This window comes from Perca flavescens, chromosome 23 (genome assembly GCF_004354835.1).
Source record: "Perca flavescens isolate YP-PL-M2 chromosome 23, PFLA_1.0, whole genome shotgun sequence".
NCBI classification, from domain to species: domain Eukaryota; kingdom Metazoa; phylum Chordata; class Actinopteri; order Perciformes; family Percidae; genus Perca; species Perca flavescens.
The window spans coordinates 23,616,497-23,639,361 of record NC_041353.1 but is presented as its reverse complement, the minus strand read 5'-3'; the positions used below and the strand labels follow the sequence as shown (position 1 = coordinate 23,639,361).

Below are 22,865 nucleotides of genomic sequence, written 5' to 3'. Positions count from 1 at the left end.
GGAAGCTGAAGAGCTTATAGAATAGACAGCAAACCTACACAATCACTAAGTCAAGATTGTATATGTTTACCATCTTTTGTTGAATCTATTGCCAGTCTACATCAAAAGATGATGAGACGTCAGAGGCACGGACAATGAAGATGAGGAAGATTGCAGTATGAAAAAATTAGTTCACTGATCACTCAGGAGTCTTTTTACTGGTAAACTTTTGGGTAAATAGACGATGTCGCAGTTTTGTTCTATTTTTTTTTTTACCAGGTGCTAATTGGTCCCATCAGCATGTTATTAACCCATTCATTTGGAGCTTTGAATTAATGTTTGGGCTCATTGGGCCTCATGCAAGAACATTTTCCTATTCTCATTCTCTAGCTAGATCACAGCTACCCTCAGGAGAACTGGAGCTGGGTTTACTGGGACTCTTTTGGGTCATACTTGGACTGAGTTTATGTTCTATGTGTTCTGTCAGGTGTTCAATGATCCCATCCACGGGACGGTGGAGTTACACCCACTTCTCATCAAAATCATCGACACACCTCAGTTCCAGAGACTGAGAAACATCAAGCAGCTTGGAGGGGTCTACTTTGTTTACCCTGGAGCATCCCACAACCGCTTTGAACACTCCATTGGGTATGTTGGTATGGTATCAGATAAATAGTTTTGAGTCTTAAGGTATTCACAATCTAAATTAATTTAAGACTAGTTTGCAGTAAAGCACCAATAATATCAATGAAACCAAAGTAAAAACATTGCATACATCAGTACAGGTATAATACAAGTTCATATTTCCATTTTTTAGCAGAATACTTGTGTGGTAATTGTTTCATGAGTTTTTTATTGTTGTGTATTGTGTCTGGTGATAAAGGGTGGCACACTTGGCAGGTCAACTTGTTGAAGCTCTGCGTACAAGGCAGCCGGAACTCAAAATCAATGACAGAGACGTCCTTTGTGTGAAGATTGCTGGTCTCTGCCATGACCTGGGTGAGTGATACACACCTTTTCACTATAACATCATGTCATATGTTTTAAATGGTTATTACTGGGTGGGATTAAAATTACGTTTTCAGCCTTTATCCTGTGTGCATCATACCATGTCTATGTTTACATGAGTTTTTATTTTGTGGAGAGGCAGCATGTGAACATGCAATGCGTTCTCATGAACAGGTGCGTATGAAATCATACGAAAATGTATGCACACCAAAACAGATGATATCCTAAGAAATTAGGAGGCTGCCGGCTTGTCACGTGACACCAGGTGGTCATGTGACCCCGGCTGGCTACGAGCTCCATGATGCCGAGCGGCAGTTGCTAGTTGTCTAACCCCCAATTTCCACCGTCTGCGGATCCGCTCCGGAACGGTGGTGGAGTCATTAGGTTTCCGCGAGATCTCGTGGATCCTCGTGACTACAGCTGTCAGTCATGGCCGCAGCCGTTCTGCATTTGGTGGAAATCCCGAGTTAGCCGCTACAGAGCTTTGTGACGCAGGCCATGGACCTCCGTCACAGCTCGGTCGTATCAGCAGCAGTTAGTAGATGTGTTTAGCCGAAAATAGATGACTTTGAGACGGGTACAGGGCACCCGGAGCTGGCGCTCGTTTTGGAGATTACGGTTAAATTTAGTCCACAAAATATGAGCATTTTGCCGCGACGAAAGTTAAAATTAGGCACCAAAACGAGCAGTTAAGATTAGGAAAATATTGTGGTTTGGATTAAAACACTCCCAAGGAACACGCATTTCCTGGGTGAAACTCTTTAGTTCCCCTTGGGAAGCAAACTCTGCTCCCTGGCTTGAAAGTCCTGTATTTTAACGCTGCCGATTCAAATGCAACAGTTCCTGCAGATGGTTCAGATTAAATGCCTTTTAGAAATGTAAATGGTTATGCTCCTTGACCCTATGTTGTTGCGTTGATGGAAAATAATGCTGGGAAAATGACAACAAATAAACATGGAAGAAATGTTGAATTTGCATCAACAGAAAACACAAAACAGGCCTGTAAGATTTACTAGATCTACAAACGGTTCACATCATATTTTACCTCAGTTCACTTTGCATACAATCCTCATTAGGTTAATTTATATTATTTCTCCATATCTAGGACATGGACCCTTTTCCCATCTGTATGATCAAATGTTCATAACCAAAGCAAAACGTCCAGCAGGTGCACTAGGTGAAAAAATGGCAACGTGGACGGTAAGAAATTATTATTTGTGTTGTCTGATGTGTGATATAATAACCCACCAGCCAGGGCCTGCATTAAGGTAGAAAATAATTTGAAAACAAACAGGAACTAATTAGCAAAGACATGAACAACAGGTTTGTGTTTAGCAGTCAAGGTTGCAGCAAAACAAAAGAGCCAATGTAATGTAGTGCTGGCTTGTTTGTTTGTGAGCCAAAATGAAAAATGATTTAATCATTAATCAAATTAATCGTTGATCTGTGCCAGCACATACCTCAGTCCTTGGTTTTTCCATGTTCAGTGAACCTTAGTAGGGTGGGATGGAATAATTGTGGCAGACACGGCAATAATAATGAAGATAAATAGATAAATATAATAAAACAATAATAGACCTGAATAATAGATACTAAATAAATAACAGTAAAACTTATAAAACTGAACTTGAACATGACCTGGGAACAAGTGGGCACTTTTTGCAATAAACTGAAGTTGCCACTCACTTTTGTGTTTTATGTTTTGTTAAATGTTGTATTACATGTACATTGTCAATGTCTCTTCTTTTTATACAAAGTAGTTTAATTGACTTTAGTTAACTAGATTTCCAACTTCTTCCAGTGTGAAGTAATTGGGAGCTTGCAAAGCTTTGAAAGTACTGTAGCTTTCCCAACACTGCCATCAGCCAGTATCTTAGCTTAGCATAAAGACTGGAAGCCAATAGAAACAGCTAGCCTGGCTCTGTCCAATAGCAACAAAACCTGCCTACCAGCTCAGTAATTAAACTTCAAATCCCTTGAGTACAATTAGCCGTGGCATTCCTGGTATTTTGCGATATTATTCATGTGCAGTGATTAATAAAATGTACGTTAACATTAAATGAGTATTCTTGTGTTTATTGTTATACGTATGTGTATCATTAGTCTTTTGTAGAAACCAAATCTATGGAGGGTTGGTGGTATGTACACTTGTGATTCATATATTTGGTACCACTAAAACTGCATGTACTCATATTAACTAGAGGCTGTTGTAGAAGTCCAGAAACTACACTGTGAACAGCAGAATGTTCAGTGTTTAGGCAGAAGTTGGGCTCACACAGGAGAGAAGAGAGAGGTTCTGGGTCTCTGCTGGTTCAGTGTCAGACGGTCTGGTTCTTTCAGCCAGAACAACCTTGTACCAACACGGCTCAGGCTTGAGAGGATCATGAGAAGTCTTTTCTGTTTCACCACTCCATCTGGAGTTCAGTTGAGGAGAAAAGGCTATACAGGCTGACGTGGAGAAAAGGGCAAAACAGGCAGAATAGCAGAGGATCATAAGAGCTTTTTTGTTTTGTTTTTCAACTTTCTTTACTTTTTTATGTCTTTTTTTTAAGTCTCATAATAACATTAATAATGTGTATCTTGTAGCATGAAGAAGCCTCTGTAGAGATGTTTGACCATCTGGTGAAATCTAATAATCTGGAGCTGGAGATGGAGGACTATGGTCTGATTCTGCCCAATGATGTGAATTTCATCAAAAAGATGATTGAAGGACTGAAGGACCCTAAAGCAGCCCAGGTCAGTCCTGCCTGTGTAAATTGAGTGAAATCAGTCAGTATCATCATCATCATTGATTATAATGCCATTAATATGCTCTCATCTCCACAGTGGTCAGAGATTGGTCGGACAGAGGACAAATTCTTCCTCTTTGAAATCGTGGCCAACAAAAGCAACGGCATTGATGTGGACAAGTTTGACTACTTTGCCAGGTGGGGCTTGTTGAACAGCTACTGTAGAGCTTGATGCAGAGTGATAAACTACTATGGATTATTTTCTCATGAACATGTATAATAATCCTGATCCTGATTACATAAACAATATGCAGCATCCTCCAGGTAGCTTTGATTAGTTTAAAGTAAGAAGTCCATTACCCATTTCTTCACTCTGTCTCTTCTCAGGGACTGCTACCACCTGGGCATGAAGAACAACTTTGACCATCTCCGCTTCATACAGTTAACCAGAGTGATTAAAGTGGAAAAAGACGGGCTGAATCACATCTGCAGTAGAGACAAGGTGCTGACATCGTCACTCTTGCTTTTGTTAAATCCAATTTTAAAACAGCATCTATTTATCTTATCTTCATGCTTTAATTCTATACCTGTCTTATTGTATTATAACTATTTTATATTCTCTTAGTTGCATTTGTTTTTGGGGATTGTGTGCTTTTCTTTTTTCATCGTTTCTGTATTTGCAGCACGTATGTGTATTTGGTTGTGTTGTGTGTATTTGCTGCGCATTTGCTAAATGCTGCGCATGTGTTGTAGAATTAATGAAGCAGTTTTCTTAATCTGCTTGTATTTCATTAAGTTGCAGTGCGTTTGTCCCCTGTCAGCCACCGTAAATGTTTTATGTAAAGCATATTGAATTGTTTTGTTGAAATGTGCTGAATAAATAAAGCTGCCTTGCCTTATTAGTTATGACTAAACTATAGACAATCCTCTAAACAGGAGGTGGCCAATCTGTATGACATGTTCTACACCAGGAACTGTATCCACAGAAGAGCCTGCCAGCACAAAGTGAACAAGATCATGCAGTATATGTGAGTAGCTAACCTTCCCACGTTGGGCCTCTAACAACAATTAGCTTCTTCTGATGCAGATTATTTCATTTGCTTCATAATTCACTCTATTGTGTGGTATGCATAAATGTGATAATATGTTGGGTATGGTCATCCAGGATTGCAGAGGCCTTTTTAAAAGCAGACGGGCATATCAAGATTGAAGGCTTAGAAGGGAAAGAGTTCACTCTCTCCCCAGCCATAAGTGACATGGAGGCCTACACCAAGCTGACAGGTCTGTAGATACCACTGTGTGCTGTGAGCTTGTGTTTTGACATTAAAAACAACTGACTATTTTCTGAATCATTCGAAGGATTTTAAGTGCTTACCGGCACACAAGGAGATCAACTATTGAGGCCCACAGTCGTACTATTTTGGCAGAAAGCACACTATTTTTAGTGATGCTAGCATACAAATGCATTAGCAAGCAGCTGATGAACATTAAATCAAAACCTACACCATCGGTTGACCACAAATCCAGCTTTACTTTAGCAGTTTAGTTACAACTCGGACTGTCAATCGATTAAAATATTTAATCGCGGTATTTAATCAATGATTGTGCACAGTTAACTCTCAAATTAATCACACATTTTTTTATCTGTTGTAACTGTACTTTAAAAGATTTTTTTCAAGTTTTAATGCTCTTATCAATATGGGAGCAGACAAATATGCTTTCTTTATGCAAATGTTTATTCTTATTGTAACAAAACAATGACAAATACTGTCTAGAATATTCTCCAGCATAAGCTGAAAGGTCCCTACTGGTACTGTATGCTCAAAAAATATGTTGGGAGCATATGGCAAACTGAAACTCATCAAGCAACAACAGATGGGCATATTGTCCTAAAAGTACAACCCAGTCTCATGGCAGTAGGCTACGTTAAATGGTCACTTTATTTTAATCTATTGATACGTGTTCATGGGGACGTTATTTTAATCTATTGATACTTGTTCACTGGGACGTTTTTGTTGTTTGTTTCGTGGTGGCCAGGACGAAAATGTAAACTACTACTCATTCTTAAATCAAATCAGCTGTTCAAGAAGTGACGCTGTCAGTTAAACCAATCAGACTTGGCCACGAGATTCAAGGGCCAATCACAGCCTTACAACTCTGCTATAAATCTGTTCTCTCCTTGTGCTGTCAGTTGTCGTTTCAGGCAAAGCGCTCGACCCTCCTCCTCCCATGCAAAAGTGTTAACCCCCGCACCCCCATGCTAAATTAGTAATTTCATTGGCCGATCATCTCTGATCTAGCTTCTGAACAACAACGTCAGCTAACGTTCTTTTGACACTATGATGGAACTATACCTGACACTTTATAAGTCACAGTAATAACGACCAGTTTGACATAATGTTCTAACATTCAGTAAATTCAAGTTGCTTACGTTTCAATTTGGGTTCTAATCTGCGCCATGAAATGACCAACTTCTTCTCTGGGGACTACCAACATTAAACTTCACAACCATCTCCTGCTCTCCCTCTGACAGATCAGATAGAGACTCAGCGACAATAACGGGATGGCGCAGGTTGGGTTTAGATAAAAAACAACGGGGAAAGGACACCTCACACGCTGGGAAAAGGCCGCGGGGGGAGGATGCCTGACACGGCGGGACACAGCTGCGGGGGATGCACGACAATAATGGGACGGTTAACAGGGGAACAAAACGGCACACGCGGGATGCGATCCCAGGCCTCTGGGGTGAAAGTCCGGAATTGTTTGACCCATCCACCACCACCCCAACCTCCTTATGCAGATTTTCAGCATTTCATACTACTCACTACCGTAGTCGTGCTGTGACCACGACATATGCTTCCCATTTAAATACATTAGTTTACATTTTCGTCCTGGCCACCACGAAACAAACGACAAAAACGACCCCGTGAACACGAATCAATAGATTTAATAACATGACCATTTCACGAACTGCCATGAGACTGGGTTGAAATAATACATGACAACCGGTCCTGTAACTAAGAAAGTTAAAATAGGTGATATACATGCCAGATTGAGCTAACTTTTATCAAAATTGTTTAGATAAAATTCATTTTATGGTAGTAGTAGTTTATTAGAATAATCATATGTCACGGAGTGGTGTGAGGTCCTTGGTTACCAGCAACACAAGGCGTTTCCACTGTTAAAAAAACTTAGCCTCCACAGGATGGTTTCTTCAATAATTTATTTAAAATCCAACTGGTCCCTTCTGCACAGCAATACAAAAAATATTATTAGGAAAAAAAGACTACTTGTCCTCCTGTTTTATCCTCCTTAAATAACCACATCATTAGATCCTGTGGCCAATCATCAGTTGTGGGGGGGGGGGGGTATGCTCCAGGCAATCACAGCTGCTTCTCATAATCCCAATCTACCAATTAGAAACAAAACAGCAAATCCACAACCTCATGCAAATAATAACTTAAAACATGCAACACATCTACCAATAAAACCAAATGAAAAATACACATTACTAACACTCAAACTGGGTAGTTAACCAAAACATTTTACATTAAGAACAAAATTAAAAAGCTGCCTAAAGTCACGCCTAAAGTCAGCCAGGCTGTTTCAAGGTGCACCAAAGGGTTGTTATCTGTAAAAATAGTGAATTCTGCACCATAGAGATAATCTTTAAACTTTTCTGCAACTGCCCATTTAAGGGCCAGCAGCTCCAGCTTGAAGGAGCTGTAGTTCTGGTCATTGCGCTCTGCTGGTTGGAGGCTGCGACTGGCATAGGCGATTACTCGCTCTTTATCTCCCTGTACCTGCGCTGGCACTGCTCCCAGGCCCTCAAAACTGGCGTCTGTATATAGCCTAAAAGGCAGAGAGAAGTCAGCAGATGCTAGAACTGGTGCATTCAGTAAGGCTCCCTTCAACTGGTCAAACGCTTGTTGGCACTCTGAGGACCAGTTAATTGGAGCAGTCTTCTTCTCATGTGCTGCAGTACCATGAGTCAGGATGTTTAATGGTGTTGCAATCTTGGAAAAGGCAGGTATGAAATGTTGATAATAACTAGCAAAACCAAGAAAAGATTTTACCTGCTTCACTGTCTGGGCAGACCAACAAGCCTACATGGTGAAACTATGTAATTGTACAGATGTTGGACCTGAAATCAAGCACTTTACACTGCTAATGTGGCAGCGTGGGGCTCCACGTTATCTAGTCCAACAGCTCCCTCTGCTGGTCACCTTTATATGTTCATCTCACTGTAGATGACATGCAAAACTGAACCCTAGAAGCATTGTACACCTGATAAAACACCTAACGTCATATTGTCTTAAATCTATGCACAGTAACACAATTTATTGGCCCCTGTAAACACTAGAGATTAGAAGAGGGTTTACATTTCCTCCCCTGTTCTTTCCAGATCTTCAGTTAAACTCCACACTGGTGATGTGGCTTGTGGCAGCTTGAAGACCCATAGCTTATCGGGCCAAAGAAAAATGCCCTTTATAATTTCTCACATCCCAAGGGAATTTCTACACATGTCCTTGTCTCAACGATCTGAAAGCCAAAGCTATTCAGTTTCAATCCCTGGTCTGGGGTACTGGCCAGTCTCTCACTGCCTCTGTCTTAGCTGGATCAGTAGCCACCCCTTGCTCACTGATAACATGTCCCAGATAAGTCACCTGCCGCTGAAACAAGTGGCACTTTTTAGGCTGCAGCTTTAGTCCATGCTGGTGGAGCTGCTGGAACACCTCCTCCAGGTGGAACACATGACTGGAAATCAGGGGAAAACACCACCACATCATCCAAATAAATCAACAGTGAGTAATTTACCATGTTTCCCAAGCAGCGTTGCATCAGTCTTTGAAACGTGGCTGGGGCATTACACAGGCCAAATGGCATCCGTTTGAACTCGTACAGGCCAAAGGGCGTTGTGAAGGCAGTCTTCTCTCTGTCAGAGGGGTCCATCGCTACCTGCCAATAGCCACTTGCCAGGTCTAGTGTGGAATACCATTTAGCAGCTTTGAGTCCAGTCAATGATTCCTCGATACGGGGTAGAGGATAGGCATCTTTATGCGTGAGTGTATTCAACTTCCTGTAGTCTCACTACTCCAGTACGGCCAAAGTCCTCATCATGGCTTGAAAACACTTTTGTCCACTTCTGTAGCAGGCTGGTCATTTCCCCCTCTTGGTCAGGAGTCAGTCCTTCTCCCTGTAAGGGCAACACTGGATGAGGCGGATTATCATTTACTCCCTCGGTGGCCCCAACCCGCCTTACCGCGACCTCCACAACATCTGGCGTCACACTGTTTAGAGTCAGATCTTGTTCTCCTCGTATATCAGCTGTGGCCACTTGTGTCACTTGGGCCAATGGCCGGCGCTGGGGGACCTCTACTGGTTACGGGTTGGGATTACAGATCCTGCAAAGCATACGTTCTCCATTTAGTGTGGCCAGGGTCCGTCCCACACGCCATTCTGTGTCATTGTCAGGGAGAGGCTCTACAATCACATGACAAGACAGATTAGTTGCACCCTCAGATACCTGTGTCCACAAGATCATCTCAGATTGGGGTGGGATGATGATTGGTTGCTGTCGACGTAATTTTGCCACACCTTGGTAAGGTGGAGGAGAACCTCTGGTAGCAACTCGCTGGCAGTCTGCAAATGCTCGAGCCCAGACCTGACCTTCCACAGGAGGCATTGTGGTTTTGAAAGCCGACAGTCCTGGGTGGTTCCCCTAAATGAGAGCAGACCATACAGGTTTAATAATGTTCATGCCAAGTATGCCCTTGTGTGGTCCCAGGCATTCATCATTGACAATTATCACACCTTTTCCAAGAACACAAACACTTCCTACTGTACAGTCAACCAAAACATAGCCAACATAGGGTATTTCCAGACCATTGGCAGCACGCAGGGTGATCCAGGGGATATCGTCGGCACTGGTCACGCCAGTTCCTTCAAAAGTACTTCCTGAACAAGCTTTGGCTCAGCAATGTCACCTGTGATCCTGTATCCATCACAAAAGGTATAGAACATCCATTTATTTTAATGACAACATCAGGACACTCACAGACCAAGGCAGACTTTGACTGTAATGTGGGCTTTCATCATGAGTCGCTGCCCCCACTGCTCGGCCCTCAGCTGTAGGGGAGATCAAAAATCCTGAGATCTTGATGGTCGATGCGAGCAGTGGCGCTGAACATGCCCAACTGCACCACAATTTCGGCAGATGGGTCTGCCCTGGGTGTCCCACTGGTAGGCTTGTGCCATTGTGTCTGCCTGCCGTTGTCTCACATAGCGGGTTCGGGTTGCGGATGTGTTGTAGTCTATAGGCAGGGTGTTAGGGGCTGGAAACACTTCCCTCGTCGAGAGATGCGTCCTTACCTCCTCCATCAGGTTAACTGAAAGGGCTTTCATCTGCTCCATCATTTCCTTCCTCATTTCTCCCATCAGTTCCTGTTGCAGTTCAGCATGTATCTGGCCCTTTAATCGTTCCATGCTGGATGTAGTGGTGATCCGTGAAGCTGGAACAGAGACCCTTTGAGACAAGATGGCATCTTCCTCATCTTGCAACTCCTGTTTCCAGGGCCTGAGCTTCTTTGCCAACACAGTCTCACTCCCTACTCGTCAAATGTATGACGCATGGTCAAGGACCCTGGCGTCAAGTTTCAACGAAATAGGGGTACCCTTGACGTTATTTTTCGACGAGGGGGGTCCGTCAGATAGACATTCATGTTATTCCCTCACCGTCGGATATCGACGAAAGAAAAAAACACCCCCCTTAACTCGAAATCTGTGACAGTTATTGGTATTTTTAGCCCAATAACCGCTGTTTTAATCAACATTATTCACGAGATAGTATCATGGTTTATATGTAGGCCTATTTCTTTTTATGTTATTATTTCGGTATATTTCGGCCAGGGAAGCTGGATTGCTTTTTTGTTGATTTATATTTTTTAAACTATAATGCTACATCTATCAACATTTATTTAGATGTTATCATGGTATTCATTTCTTTACTTTAATAATATTATTTCGGTCTTCTTACCGGTGAAATATTACAGTATAGGCTAATACAGAACATTACGATATGATCCGAGCAGGACGCATTCAAAGCCGATAGGCCTATCCCACAATGCAATGCGGCCATTCATTTCAAAGAATCGGGCAGCGATCAGCTGGTCTTTAACGCCAGGATCGCTTCAATATACATATATACAGTCAGTGGTTGTGTCACCAGCAACAACACGTTGCTCAGTTTTGTTCCAGTAAGTTATGAACCATAATAACGTTTAAACGAATCCGCGAAAAACTCCGGAAGTGACGTAGTACGTCCCGCTCGGCGGATACGAAGATAAAAATATATAGGCCTAACAAAATTTAGCACTTTTTTTTGCCTTATATATACTATATAAAAAACCTACAGTTGAGTCTTTAGAAATACAGCCTAATGGCTTGTTTGACTAATTTGCATTTGTTTTGAATTGTACTGTTGTGAAAAACAATATACAAAGAGAAGCATTTTTTTATTTTATTTTCCATACATAGTTATTTAAAAACGCAATTTTCTAATTTTGCAGTTGATGAATATTAATAGCAAAGACTAAAAGGGAAAAACATAAGTATATTTATGTGTGGGACTTAGTTTGATTTAAAATCACACTGCATTATTAGGTGTTTTAAATAAATAACTTTTTTGAAATATCAATTTATGGTAGGCCTAACATATTCATTATTATATTCAGAAGATGATCCTCATATCAATCACCGTGGTTACAGCTTGTAGCCATCCTAACCTTTGTAGCCTTTACTGAGAATACCTTTTCAAAATTAAGAAGGGACTAGTTTTAAGAAGCATTTTCAGGAAATTAAAAGGATAAGCAGATTGTTACCAAAGTTTTTGTTCACTGAGTAAGATGTATATAGCTTTGTTTGGGTATGTATACATATACAACATGTGTTTTGGCATTTTTGGCACACTTCTACCTCAGCACTACTGCACAAAGACAAAACTCACACATCTCATTCAACCATTTCACAAGCTGAGAAAAGGGTCATGACATGGGTCAGAGCAGTGGTTCCCAACCTTTATTCCTTGGTGCCCCCCCACTCATGTCTAAGAAAAGCTGACCCCCTCCCTTTGAAACTGAAGTTGAGGTAACTCTCAAGATAGAGCTGGGTCAGAGGATATTAGAGGTCATAAATGATGAACCAATCCATCGGCTCTGCTCCTATAGGCCCAATGGTGTTCATATGGACAACATGCACCTTTGGCTGGAAGGCCCGTGTTGAAAGTGTGTGAATCAGATGGTTTATGTTATACAAGGCTGCATTACAGAGAATTTTATTATGACTCTCATGAAGGTTGTGTAGAGGAATAGAAACCAGTCTCTCCAGGCAAGCACACAGAATATGGTCTGCTCTATCTTTATTCTCCATGCCAAGTATGAGCTCTTATCCTCTGGCAGAAGATATGGGTAAACTTAACATTTCTAAACTATAAAAACGTTGATGATGATATAGGCCTAATTTGGACCTACCTCAATTAAAACTTTAAATAATGTTGCTTGAGATTGAGGGAGGTGCAATAGCTTCATGATATGAAGCATGGTTGTGTTGCTCTTGTCACTGTTTGTGAAAGATGAGCAATAGATTGTTGCTGTGTGATGTGCTTCAGTCTAGCCTATATCACTTTGTTCATGTTGTTTTTTATTTTAAGTATGTCAGCTGCATGATAAAACAATATGTCAAGTGTTATTTGTGAAGCATTTGAACTCAAGGCAAATATACCTCTGGGGACAATAAAGTATCTCCTGCTAAGTGGTCTCCATGATGTGTAAAAATTAAAACGTTGTCGTAGGACTATAGCAAACACATCGTTGGAAAGGTCTCAACCTAGAGAGTAACATATGTCAGTCTGAAGAGGATACATTACTCCTGCTTTGAAATATTGACCTCTGAACCTTGAACCCAGTACATGTATGAAGGCCTGTCATTTAGCAACAGAAGGTTCTACACACATAAAACCAGCTGTTATAGAAAGCTCTGGACCTCAGCTGTCATGTAGATATGGTCACCAAATTACCTACTGTAAGCACTGTCAAATATGGTAATAAGCTATTTTCACCTATTTAACGATTCGATTTTTAAAATCTGATGACACCAGTATGTTCTCCATCCCAAAAAACCCCAGGGTGTATCCAAAATTATACACTGCCAACTTCTACTTATGATAAATATACCAATATACTTTAAAACTACAACTCCCATAAGAAACGCCACAGAAGCTGTTACAAAGCTTGACCACTTGTAGTTTTCTTGGGTGGGTGGGGGGACTCGTTCGGCTCCTCTTTCTGCTGTCTGCCGTGAAATGGCTTGATTCCATTTCAGATTGATACGCCCGCCGGCCGCCGCCGAAAATAATAATATATGAGACAAATACATGAAACTGTATTTTATTATTATAACTATCTTTATTGTTTAACTCCTCAAATACAACGTTAGAAAAAAACATCAATATTACGAATATTATATATTTTTATCTTCGTATCCGCTGAGCGGGACGTACTACGTCACTTCCGGAGTTTTCCGCGGATTCGTTTAAACGTTATTATGGTTCATAACTTACAGGAACAAAACTGAGCAACGTGTTGTTGCTGGTGACACAACCACTGACTGTATATATGTATATTGAAGTGATCCTGGCGTTAAAGACCAGCTGATCGCTGCCCGATTCTTTGAAATGAATGGCCGCATTGCATTGTAGGATAGGCCTATCGGCTTTGAATGCTTCCTGCTCGGATCATATCGTAATGTTCTGTATTAGCCTATACTGTAATATTTCACCGGTAATAAGACCGAAATAATATTATTAAAGTAAAGAAATGAATACAATGATAACATCTAAATAAATGTTGATAGATGTAGCATTATAGTTTAAAAAAATATAAATCAACAAAAAAGCAATCCAGCTTCCCTGGCCGAAATATACCGAAATAATAACATAAAAAGAAATACATATAAACCATGATACTATCTCGTGAATATTGTTGATTAAAACAGCGGTTATTGGGCTAAAAATAACAATAACTGTCACAGATTTCGAGTTAAGGGGCGGGGGGCGTGTTTTTTTCTTTCGTCGATATCCGACGGTGAGGGAATAACATGAATGTCTATCTGACGGACCCCCCTCGTCGAAAAATAACGTCAAGGGTACCCCTATTTCGTTGAAACTTGACGCCAGGGTCCTTGACCATGCGTCATACATTTGACGAGTAGGGAGTGAGACTGTGTTGTCTTTGCAGGTGGCTTTGAAAGTCATCTTGTCATTCCGGCACATCTGGCGGCTCAGTTCCTGCTTTATGGGTCCGGTTTGTAAACCAACCATTAGCTGGTCAAGCAACAGATCCCCATCATCTTCAGTTCCATCTTCGTCTTGTTCTTGCCATCTAGAAAGAAACTTCTCGCAATCTTAGAATGAAACTGCTTACATTTTCACTGGGTCGCTGTTGACAATTAAAAAATGTAGTCCGTAGCTGTGCTTTAGTGGCTGGTTTGGCATACAGTTTTTGTAAGATATCCAGTACTTGCTGTCCAGTGTTTTTATCTCTTGGATTCACAAGCTGTAGCTCACGCTTGGCCTCCCCTTCTAATGCACCCAAAACAAAATCAGCTTGCTGCTGTTACCAGCAACACAAGGCGTTTCCACTGTTAAAAAAACTTAGCCTCCACAGGATGGTTTCTTCAATAATTTAATAATTTAAAATCCATCTGGTCCCTTCTGCACAGCAATACAACAATTATTATTAGGAAAAAAGACTAAAAACACAACTCCCTTGCAACCGGTCACAGCCCTCACTTGTCCTCCTGTCCTCCGGTTTTATCCTCCTTAAATAACCACATCATTAGATCCTGTGGCCAATCATGAGTTGTGGGGGGGTGGTCCAGGCAATCACAGCTGCTTCTCATAATCCCAATCTACCAATTAGAAACAAAACACAGCAAATCCACAACCTCATGCAAATAATAACTGTTATCAGAAAAAACACAGCAAATTCACAACCTCATGCAAATAATAACTTAAAACATGCAACACATCTACCAATAAAACCAAATGAAAAATACACATTACTAAAACTCAAACTGGGTAGTTAACCAAAACATTTTACATTAAGAACAAAATTAAAAAGCTGCCTAAAGTCACACCTAAAGTCACATTCTGACACATACATTTTCAAGAACAGAATTAATGAAGTAATTCTATTGTATAGGCCTATTTATATTGCATAATTCTTTGAGTTATGCCTTTGTTTACAATCAAATATTTATTAGTAAAACACTATGAATGAATTTGTGACCTTTTCTTTGGTTTGTTCTATACAGTGTATGGTTTTAACTCAGCTGTCTTTCACTCGGTTTGTCCTGTAGATCATGTGTTTGAACAAATACTCCACTCTTCCTCCGTGGAGCTGGCTGAGGCAAAGAAGATTCTAGAAAGGATCATCTCTCGAGATCACTACAGGTTTCTGGGTGAAACCAAGCCTAGACAAGTCCCAACCAGGGTGTGCATTAATGTCTTTGTGTACCTTTATTACATCACACCTCTGTTTGACACATTATACTGTATATTCTTACTGAGGTTATGATAACACTGAATATTACAAAAACAGGTTTTGATATAACATAGCTGCTGTGCTCCTTTAGTGGTTGATAATTTCAAATTGCTTGTTACTGTCGTCTCTATTATTGTACATTGAGGATGTGATAGCAGTGGGAACAACATCATAGGATCAAATGTTGCTTGGACTACATCTACAAGAAAACAGATTTTTTTGTGTGAAAACGACTTGCGTCCACATTAGCATTTCCAGGTCATTTTCATAGAGACCCCTGCCCACAGTGAAAAAGTTTTTTGTTAAACACTTGTTAAATAACAAAACTGTGCATCAGAGCCAACATCTGGTAAGGTGCTGTTTATGGTCACTACGTTGTCTGACTAGATCGAGATGACTAGTTGTCCTCTAACTTTGCTGCCTTAGAGTCCCGTCTGTGACTGGACTACAGACACTGCTGGTTACCCTGCCAGTCCCCTCCTGTTCCCTTAATAGAGCCAGAGTCACAATATAGTTGTTGATATTTACATATATCTGGTGATTTAAGATTCATACACTCTGAAGTCAGTTTTGGAAAAGCTCTATTTTAGTGTGTACAGAGAACCATAACTGAAAAACTAAGTAGTGGAAGTACTTTTACTGTGAGTTATCAAGATGGAAGGCATTTTAAATCTTGTGTCTCTCACCTTTTCTCCTCCCTCCTTAAGGAGAAGATTCTCGGTTGGAAAGAGGAATTGGATCAAGCCAGACAGAATGGTAACAAAAGCTGTTGTTGGTGTTTGGTGGAGGTGTTTAGTAAATGGTACATTGGGAGTAAAAGCCACTTGCTGAAGTTTCGAAGGCATCCCTTTTTGATTATGTACATATAAATGATGAATGGCACCCAATTCTGTAAGTAACAAAGTTGTAATGATAAATATACATGCCAGATTGAGATAGCTTTCATGAATGAATGAAGGAAGAAATAAAAACGAAATAATGAAGAAAAGTAATTTCATCCCATATGTATATTGCTTAGTTTTGTGAGCATCTCAGTTTACAGTGTCAAGTATTTACTTGTGAATCCCCATGAATGATTTTGTAACCTTTTCTTTGGTTTGTGTTTTACTCAGTTTGTCCTGAAGGTCATAATTTTGATCCAAAACTCAACCCTTGCTCTAAAGACACGGCTGAGGCATGTCAGAAACTATCTAAAGCCATCTCTCAAACCCTCGACAGCTTCCGAGAGTCAGGGAAACTTTCAGAGGTATGAACTATGTCTCTGTGTGCCTGTATTACATTTAACTTCTCTTTGACACCTTATCTATTTCACCGTGGCTATGATAACACTGAATATTCTCATCAGATAGGCCTATTGAAAATTATTGTTAAGATTAGATTTTGTTATAACAGAGCTTGATGTTATGGTCATCTTGTGGTTGATGAGTGCACATTGTTTTGTTTTTCTTCTGTTTTCTCTATAATTTTACATTGTCTCTAGAGGTGTTGTACATGGATTTCATGTGGGCTACTACAAAAGATCAAGATTAGATGATGAAGATCAGAGAATGTGATAGCAGTGTGAACAAAATCATAGGATCAAATGTCAGTTAGACTGCAGGCTGGCGCAAACTTTTTAATCGTAAAAACAACCACATTAGTCCACATTTTCTGGTGTTTTAAGATTTATACAGATTTATACAGCTCCATTTTGGGCTGAGGAGAAAAACGCTGTTTTAGATGATGTTTTTATATTGAACTGCTTAAATGGGAACATACTCTTACTGTGTGTTGTCAAGTTTGAAAACATTTTCAATCTCATGTCCCTCACACTTCTCTCCCTTTCTCCTCCCTCCCCAAGGAGAGGAAACGTCGTTGGGAAAGGGAATTGGCTGAAGCCGTCCCTGAGGGAGGCGATGGGGGTGTCACGCTGAAACCAGAGGACTTTGTAGTTTTAGTGAGTTTTTAGTCTAATTCCTTTTACTTTATTTTTTTTTATATCTTGGGTTTTGTTGATTATCATTTATTTTGTAAGGTGTTGCTTTCCTCCATTAGTATAATTTACCTGGGAATATAAAAACAGACTTCTCTCTCCCCCTTCTCCTTTAGGACACTACTTTTGACTATGGAATGAAAGACAAGGACCCCATTAAGAATGTGTATTTCTACAACAAGATAAACCCTGACAAAGCATTCAACATCACCAGAGACCAGGTCAGAACTAAATCAATCACTCCGTAAGGCAGCCTCTGTTATGTCATTATTCTCATCTCTATGCTGCTGTCATTCTTGTCAGGTGTCCAAGCTTCTCCCAGCATGCTTTTCTGAGCAGCTGATCGGGGTTTACAGTAAGAAGAATGATGACCAGAGTGTGGAGGCTGCCAGGATGCACCTGGAACAGTGGTGTAAACAGAAGGGCTTGCCAGAACCTCAGGTAATATTTAGATCTATGCTGTTATATATAGGACAAGTACTGTGTGGGGCTCTCAGGATGGAAGTTCTATTAAACAATAACTAAGAGAGTTTGGTCTATAAATCTAAGAAAATAGGCCTGTAACAATTCACTAAAGCCCAAGGTGGTGCATAGCTTGTTTTAACCCTTATCACTGTCACATAAAACAAAAGAGCTAGCTAGCTAGCTAGCTGAAAAATCTCCCACTCTGAACCACTCTTGTTAATATTCTAAACACTTCTCTGTCTTTATTCACATGTAGTATGGAGAAATTGAAACACCGGAAGTCATCCCTGTGGGAAATATCCAGAACAATTGACAAGACATTTTGGAAAATGGAGATAAAAAGTGAGAAAACAAAATCAAACACTCCCTGCTACTTATAGGTTCATTATGATTGATTCTATAAGGTGAGTATAAGCACAGTGTAGTACTAGACACTACTTTTCTCCAAAAACAAATGATTTCAGAGTACCAGGATACATTACTGCATGTTTGGGTCATATACTCAGTTTCTTTAGAGCCCTGTTCAACATTGAACACATATCTTTGTTTGATCATTAAACACACTTTAAATGTCTTGGTCTAAACTGAAGCATATTTTAGATAATTGATTTTTATCAGTCTCATTTAGGCTTCTCTGTGTATTCTGTGTGTATTCCTTATAATCAGGGCATGCTATAAAGCACTACCCACATGGAATGGAGTTAAAGTGAATATTTAAATTGTGGTTTAGGGACTTTAAATATTATTAAGGTGTTTGGTTTTTATGTAAAATTGTGTGATTGTGATGTGATAATCTGATTATATATGGGAAGCTCTGACTCATTTTGTATTGCATCTATCAAATAAAATAATAATTCTGATTACTATAACCATTATGATAACAGTATACTCTAGCCCGTGGTGTCAAACTCATTTTAGTTCATGGGCCACATCCCCCTAATTTGATGTCAAGTGGGCCGGACCACAAAACAACTCCAGAAAGATCAGAGACTGTATCTGCCACAGAGTTTCTTGTCAGCTTGATGTCGGCAAATGCAAGTCTCTTCTGCTACGACGGTGTTTTAAGGCCGTTGTAGGAAAAAAATAATGTTACAGACCTGGGAGAGAGGGATAATATTCATAGAAAAAACTCAGAATTTCTAAGATCAAAGTTGCACATTTACGGAAAAAGAACTCTGATATTCTCTGAGATTAAAGTGGTAAATTTTGAATAATTACTTATCTCCAATTTTCAAAATTGCAAAGTCATCCAGTGGGCCTGATTGGACCCTTTGGCGGGCCGGTTCTGGCCCACGGGCCGTATGTTTGACACCCCTGCTCTAGCCTATATCACTGTTTCTCACTGTACTCATACTATATAGCTCAACTTGCTTTGTTCAATGTACCATCAGAGTGTGATTAAGATAAACTTTCAATATCGTTGTGTTTTGCTCATAGAGTGAAACTGTATTAGATTATTAATATATATTTGGGGCTGTAAAGGGAAACCTATCTAATCTAATCTATTAGAACCTTTTAACTGTATCCCTAATTAAACAGGTTGATGACAGATTGTGCCTGCTCTATTTGGAATAAAACTCTTGTTTGTCCTTGTGTGGTTTAATTTGTCGCACAGATGAAATCATAACACTTGTGTTTTTCAGCTGGGATTTTTTAAATGTGTATTAGCAACGAAAGGCCTTAAGATGATAAAAGGAAAAGCAATCAATCCTGAAGGGAAAGATAGATTAAAGGGAAATTTGCCAGTCCTATTGAGTCAGTTTTTTTTTTGCCCAACATTGACAAAATCATAAAATGATCCATGTCACAGGATATTAGCAGAAACACATCATCCTGATGCAATACAGACACACACATGCACACTCTTCAACATCCATCTATAGTATCTTTTCAAATATAATACACCATGTTAAAGCTGCAAAGATTAACCAATATGTTTAACTTTGACAAGGGTATTTTTCAACCTGGATCGTACTTTCCTATGTTTTTGTGTCTGAGTGACTTATGGGAACAACAATTTCTGGTCCAGTATTAAGCAAGACAGCTGCAGTCGGCAGGGACGAAACAAGCTGCAGGGAACGTTAATTGTCAGTTGACAAACAACCCGTTTTCACTCCGAACTTAATAAGGACGTTTGGACAGTGGCTGTCAGTGGCTGGCAGTGACTGTCAGTGTCTGATGCGACGAAAAAGGCGTCCTTCAGCGTGTTTGTATAACGCACCAGGGAGAGCAGCAGTTAGATAGGATTTAGCGAGTAGTATGTAAGGGCGAAAACCGGGGTTCGCGTCCCCCTTGTTACCGCTTGTCACGTTTTCTATAGTCGTTTTTTTCTTTAACCGACCCGTTCTTCCCACGTGTCACAGAACCGTACACATACGCACGACCCTTTCCTAAACCCAACTGTCCCGTTATTCCTGCGTGTCACGGAAGCCCACCCACGACCTTTTTCTTAACATAACTGCGTCAAAAGAGACGGCGACAGTCCCGACCAAGCGTGTTTACTTAAAGCGCTAAAGGAGACTTTTAGCGTCAATAAGAACAACAAAGGCACCTGACCAAGCGTCCATATTTTACGAGATGGGTGTGAGAACCTGTTGTGACAAACGTCAGTTAGTGTCCACTTAAAGGGCAATTCCGGCACAAAACGAACCTAGGGGTTAATAACAGATTTGTTCCCACTCTGTCGTTCTCTGGGATATGTTTTCATGCTAATCGAATGTGTTTGTAGCTTGAAAGAAGCTAGCTTGGACCGCTGATTATCTTACAATGCTAGTATTCGGGGCACAGGGAAAGTAAAAATAAAAATTTGTACCACTAAAAAGGCTCAAAATATCACCACACTTCAACAGTAGCATAAGGAGGGTCCTTATATTCTAACCAAAGCATTGAGAACTTTGTAAGCGTACAGACAGTTTATTGAACGAAGAGCTGCGGGAGCTCCGTGAAAGGGCTACGAGAGAGCGAGAGCTATGCCGCAACAGAGCATCGTACTTCGGAAAACAGCTGACTTACAGCTGGCGATGGAAACTAAAATCAAAAGCAATTTGCTCAATATACAGTATCTGAAATAATCACATCTATGTAAAACATAACTTGTCTAGTGTAGCTACTTACTCAGTGGATAACTGTCTGTCTGGGTCACCGTCTCCAATTTATTTTCGGGACATGGAAAAAAGTTTCAAGTACAGCCCTGTTCATCAGAGAGGGGAAAAATCTTCAGACTGTACAAAACACAGCGTCTCTTGGGTGTCGCGACCCAACAGGTCTCATTCCGTGCAACACAGACCCTCCTGTTCACTGGCCATAGCTTCACAATGTCCACAAGTACAACACCTGTTTACGAAGTACGAGGCTGTGTTGCGGCATTGACTACCGGTAGCTCTCTCTCTCTCGTAGCCCTTTTACAGAGCTCCCGCAGCTCTTAGTTCAATAAACTGTCTTTACACTTACAAAGTTCTCAATGCTTCGGTTAACATTTAGGGACCCTCATTATGCTACCGTTGAAGTTTGGTGATATTTTGAGCATTTCTAGTGGTACCTGAATACTAGCATTGCATTTGATTAGACAAAAAAAAACATATCCCAGAGAACGACAGAGTGGGTACACATCTGTTATTAACCCCTAGGTTTGTTTTGCGCTGGAATTGTCCAATGATTTCCCCCGACTCATTTCCTGGTTCTCCTTCTCTGTTAAGAACATGAAATCAACAAGATAGTTAACTTTTCCTGCTCCAGATTTCCCACCGTGGTCAGAAAGTACAGGGGAGACACTTTGTTTCTCTCATTATATGACTCTAGAGTCACTACTCGCTGCGGAGCTAATCGCCGGCACTCTCTCACTTCTCCCTCGCTCACCAGCTACACACACACACACACACACACACACACACACACACACACACACGGCGACTCAACACACACACCAGCGCACAAGTATAAACATCAGGCCACTTGTATGCTACGGAGAAAGCTCTTTGTGGAGCCTCCGGCAGCAAAAAACACCGCTGGCTAAACTATTTAAAAATGCCGTCTGTCGCTAGCAATGCAGTGATCAGTGACGATTCTTTCCAACCAATCAGCAGCCTGCAGGGTTTCACATCACCTTCTTGGCTCGCCTCAGCTCGCTTGGAACCTCAACTGAGGAGGTACTAAAAAAAGTACCTGCAGGTACCAGGTACTTTTTTTCGTAATGGAAAACCAAAAAAGGTGAGTAGAGTCGAGGCGAGGCGAATAGGTACCATGTAATGGAAAAGCGCCATATTTATGTTCAGGATGTGACAGGATGAGGTTTTCCCCTCCCTCTTACCTGTGCACGGTGTCTGAGGGTGGCGTGTCCTGTAAAGCGCTGCAAAGAGCTACAGCCTGTGCATGCTGCTGTGGAGGCTGCCGGGTGCCACAGTTATCTAAGGGGCCAACACTCCCCAGCGCGTTTCTCCTCCCACTCTTGCTGTTCTGGATATTGGTACAGATTGTTCTGGATACTGGTACAAAACGTGTCTGGGTGCAGTGGCGCAAAAAGTGGGTATATGTGCTATATGCGGCGCATAGGGGCGCAGCACCATGGGGGCGCCAAAGTGATTGTAAGGGAACATTCGGTATTTTGGACCACCAGAGGAAAATAGGGGAGGGATGGATGATGGGAGGGTCATCCAATTTATTTTAGTCTATGGGGGAGGGTCTCCCAACTTTTGTATTCATGAGAAGAGCAACGTTTCAAAGTGGCTTGTTTGGTGCATATTTATCCATGTAGCTCCATGTAGCTCTCTCAGTCTCGGCCCCTATCGATAGCAGATGGGTCCCTCCCTATTTAGTCAGCCAGACCTGTAGCTTAGAGACCGTGGGATTTCCCAAACTGAATAAATTCCGCTTGCACATATAAACACAAAACTGCTTTGCTAGTTCAATCGTGTTGTTACAGTAGTCTGCTGAGATTTGAGAAGGAAGGAGTGGTAGCATGCAAGCTCCCAAATTGACGCTCGTCTGCGAGATGGAGATTTGGATAATTTTAATTATAATTTATAATTTATACTGTTTATTGATCCCCAGTGGGGAAATTACAATGTTCAGCTTCGGCACTTTTACCTATGCTAAAATGTTCAATGACTGAGGAAG

At 40.9% G+C, this 22,865-nt stretch overlaps 1 protein-coding gene across 1 annotated transcript; it reads left to right on the top strand.

Moving 5' to 3' along the window:
- The first annotated feature begins 399 nt into the window (after window positions 1-399).
- On the top strand, window positions 400-18,066 carry LOC114550545 (deoxynucleoside triphosphate triphosphohydrolase SAMHD1-like). Its single transcript, XM_028571355.1, has 15 exons — window positions 400-627; window positions 863-978; window positions 2,093-2,187; window positions 3,574-3,738; window positions 3,814-3,914; window positions 4,104-4,218; window positions 4,653-4,744; window positions 4,882-4,997; window positions 15,132-15,265; window positions 16,024-16,072; window positions 16,429-16,562; window positions 17,157-17,252; window positions 17,405-17,509; window positions 17,592-17,729; window positions 18,010-18,066. The coding sequence occupies exons 1-15, from the start codon at window positions 446-448 to the stop codon at window positions 18,064-18,066; spliced, it is 1,695 nt and encodes a 564-aa protein (XP_028427156.1). The 5' UTR covers window positions 400-445.
- The last annotated feature ends 4,799 nt before the right edge of the window (window positions 18,067-22,865 follow it).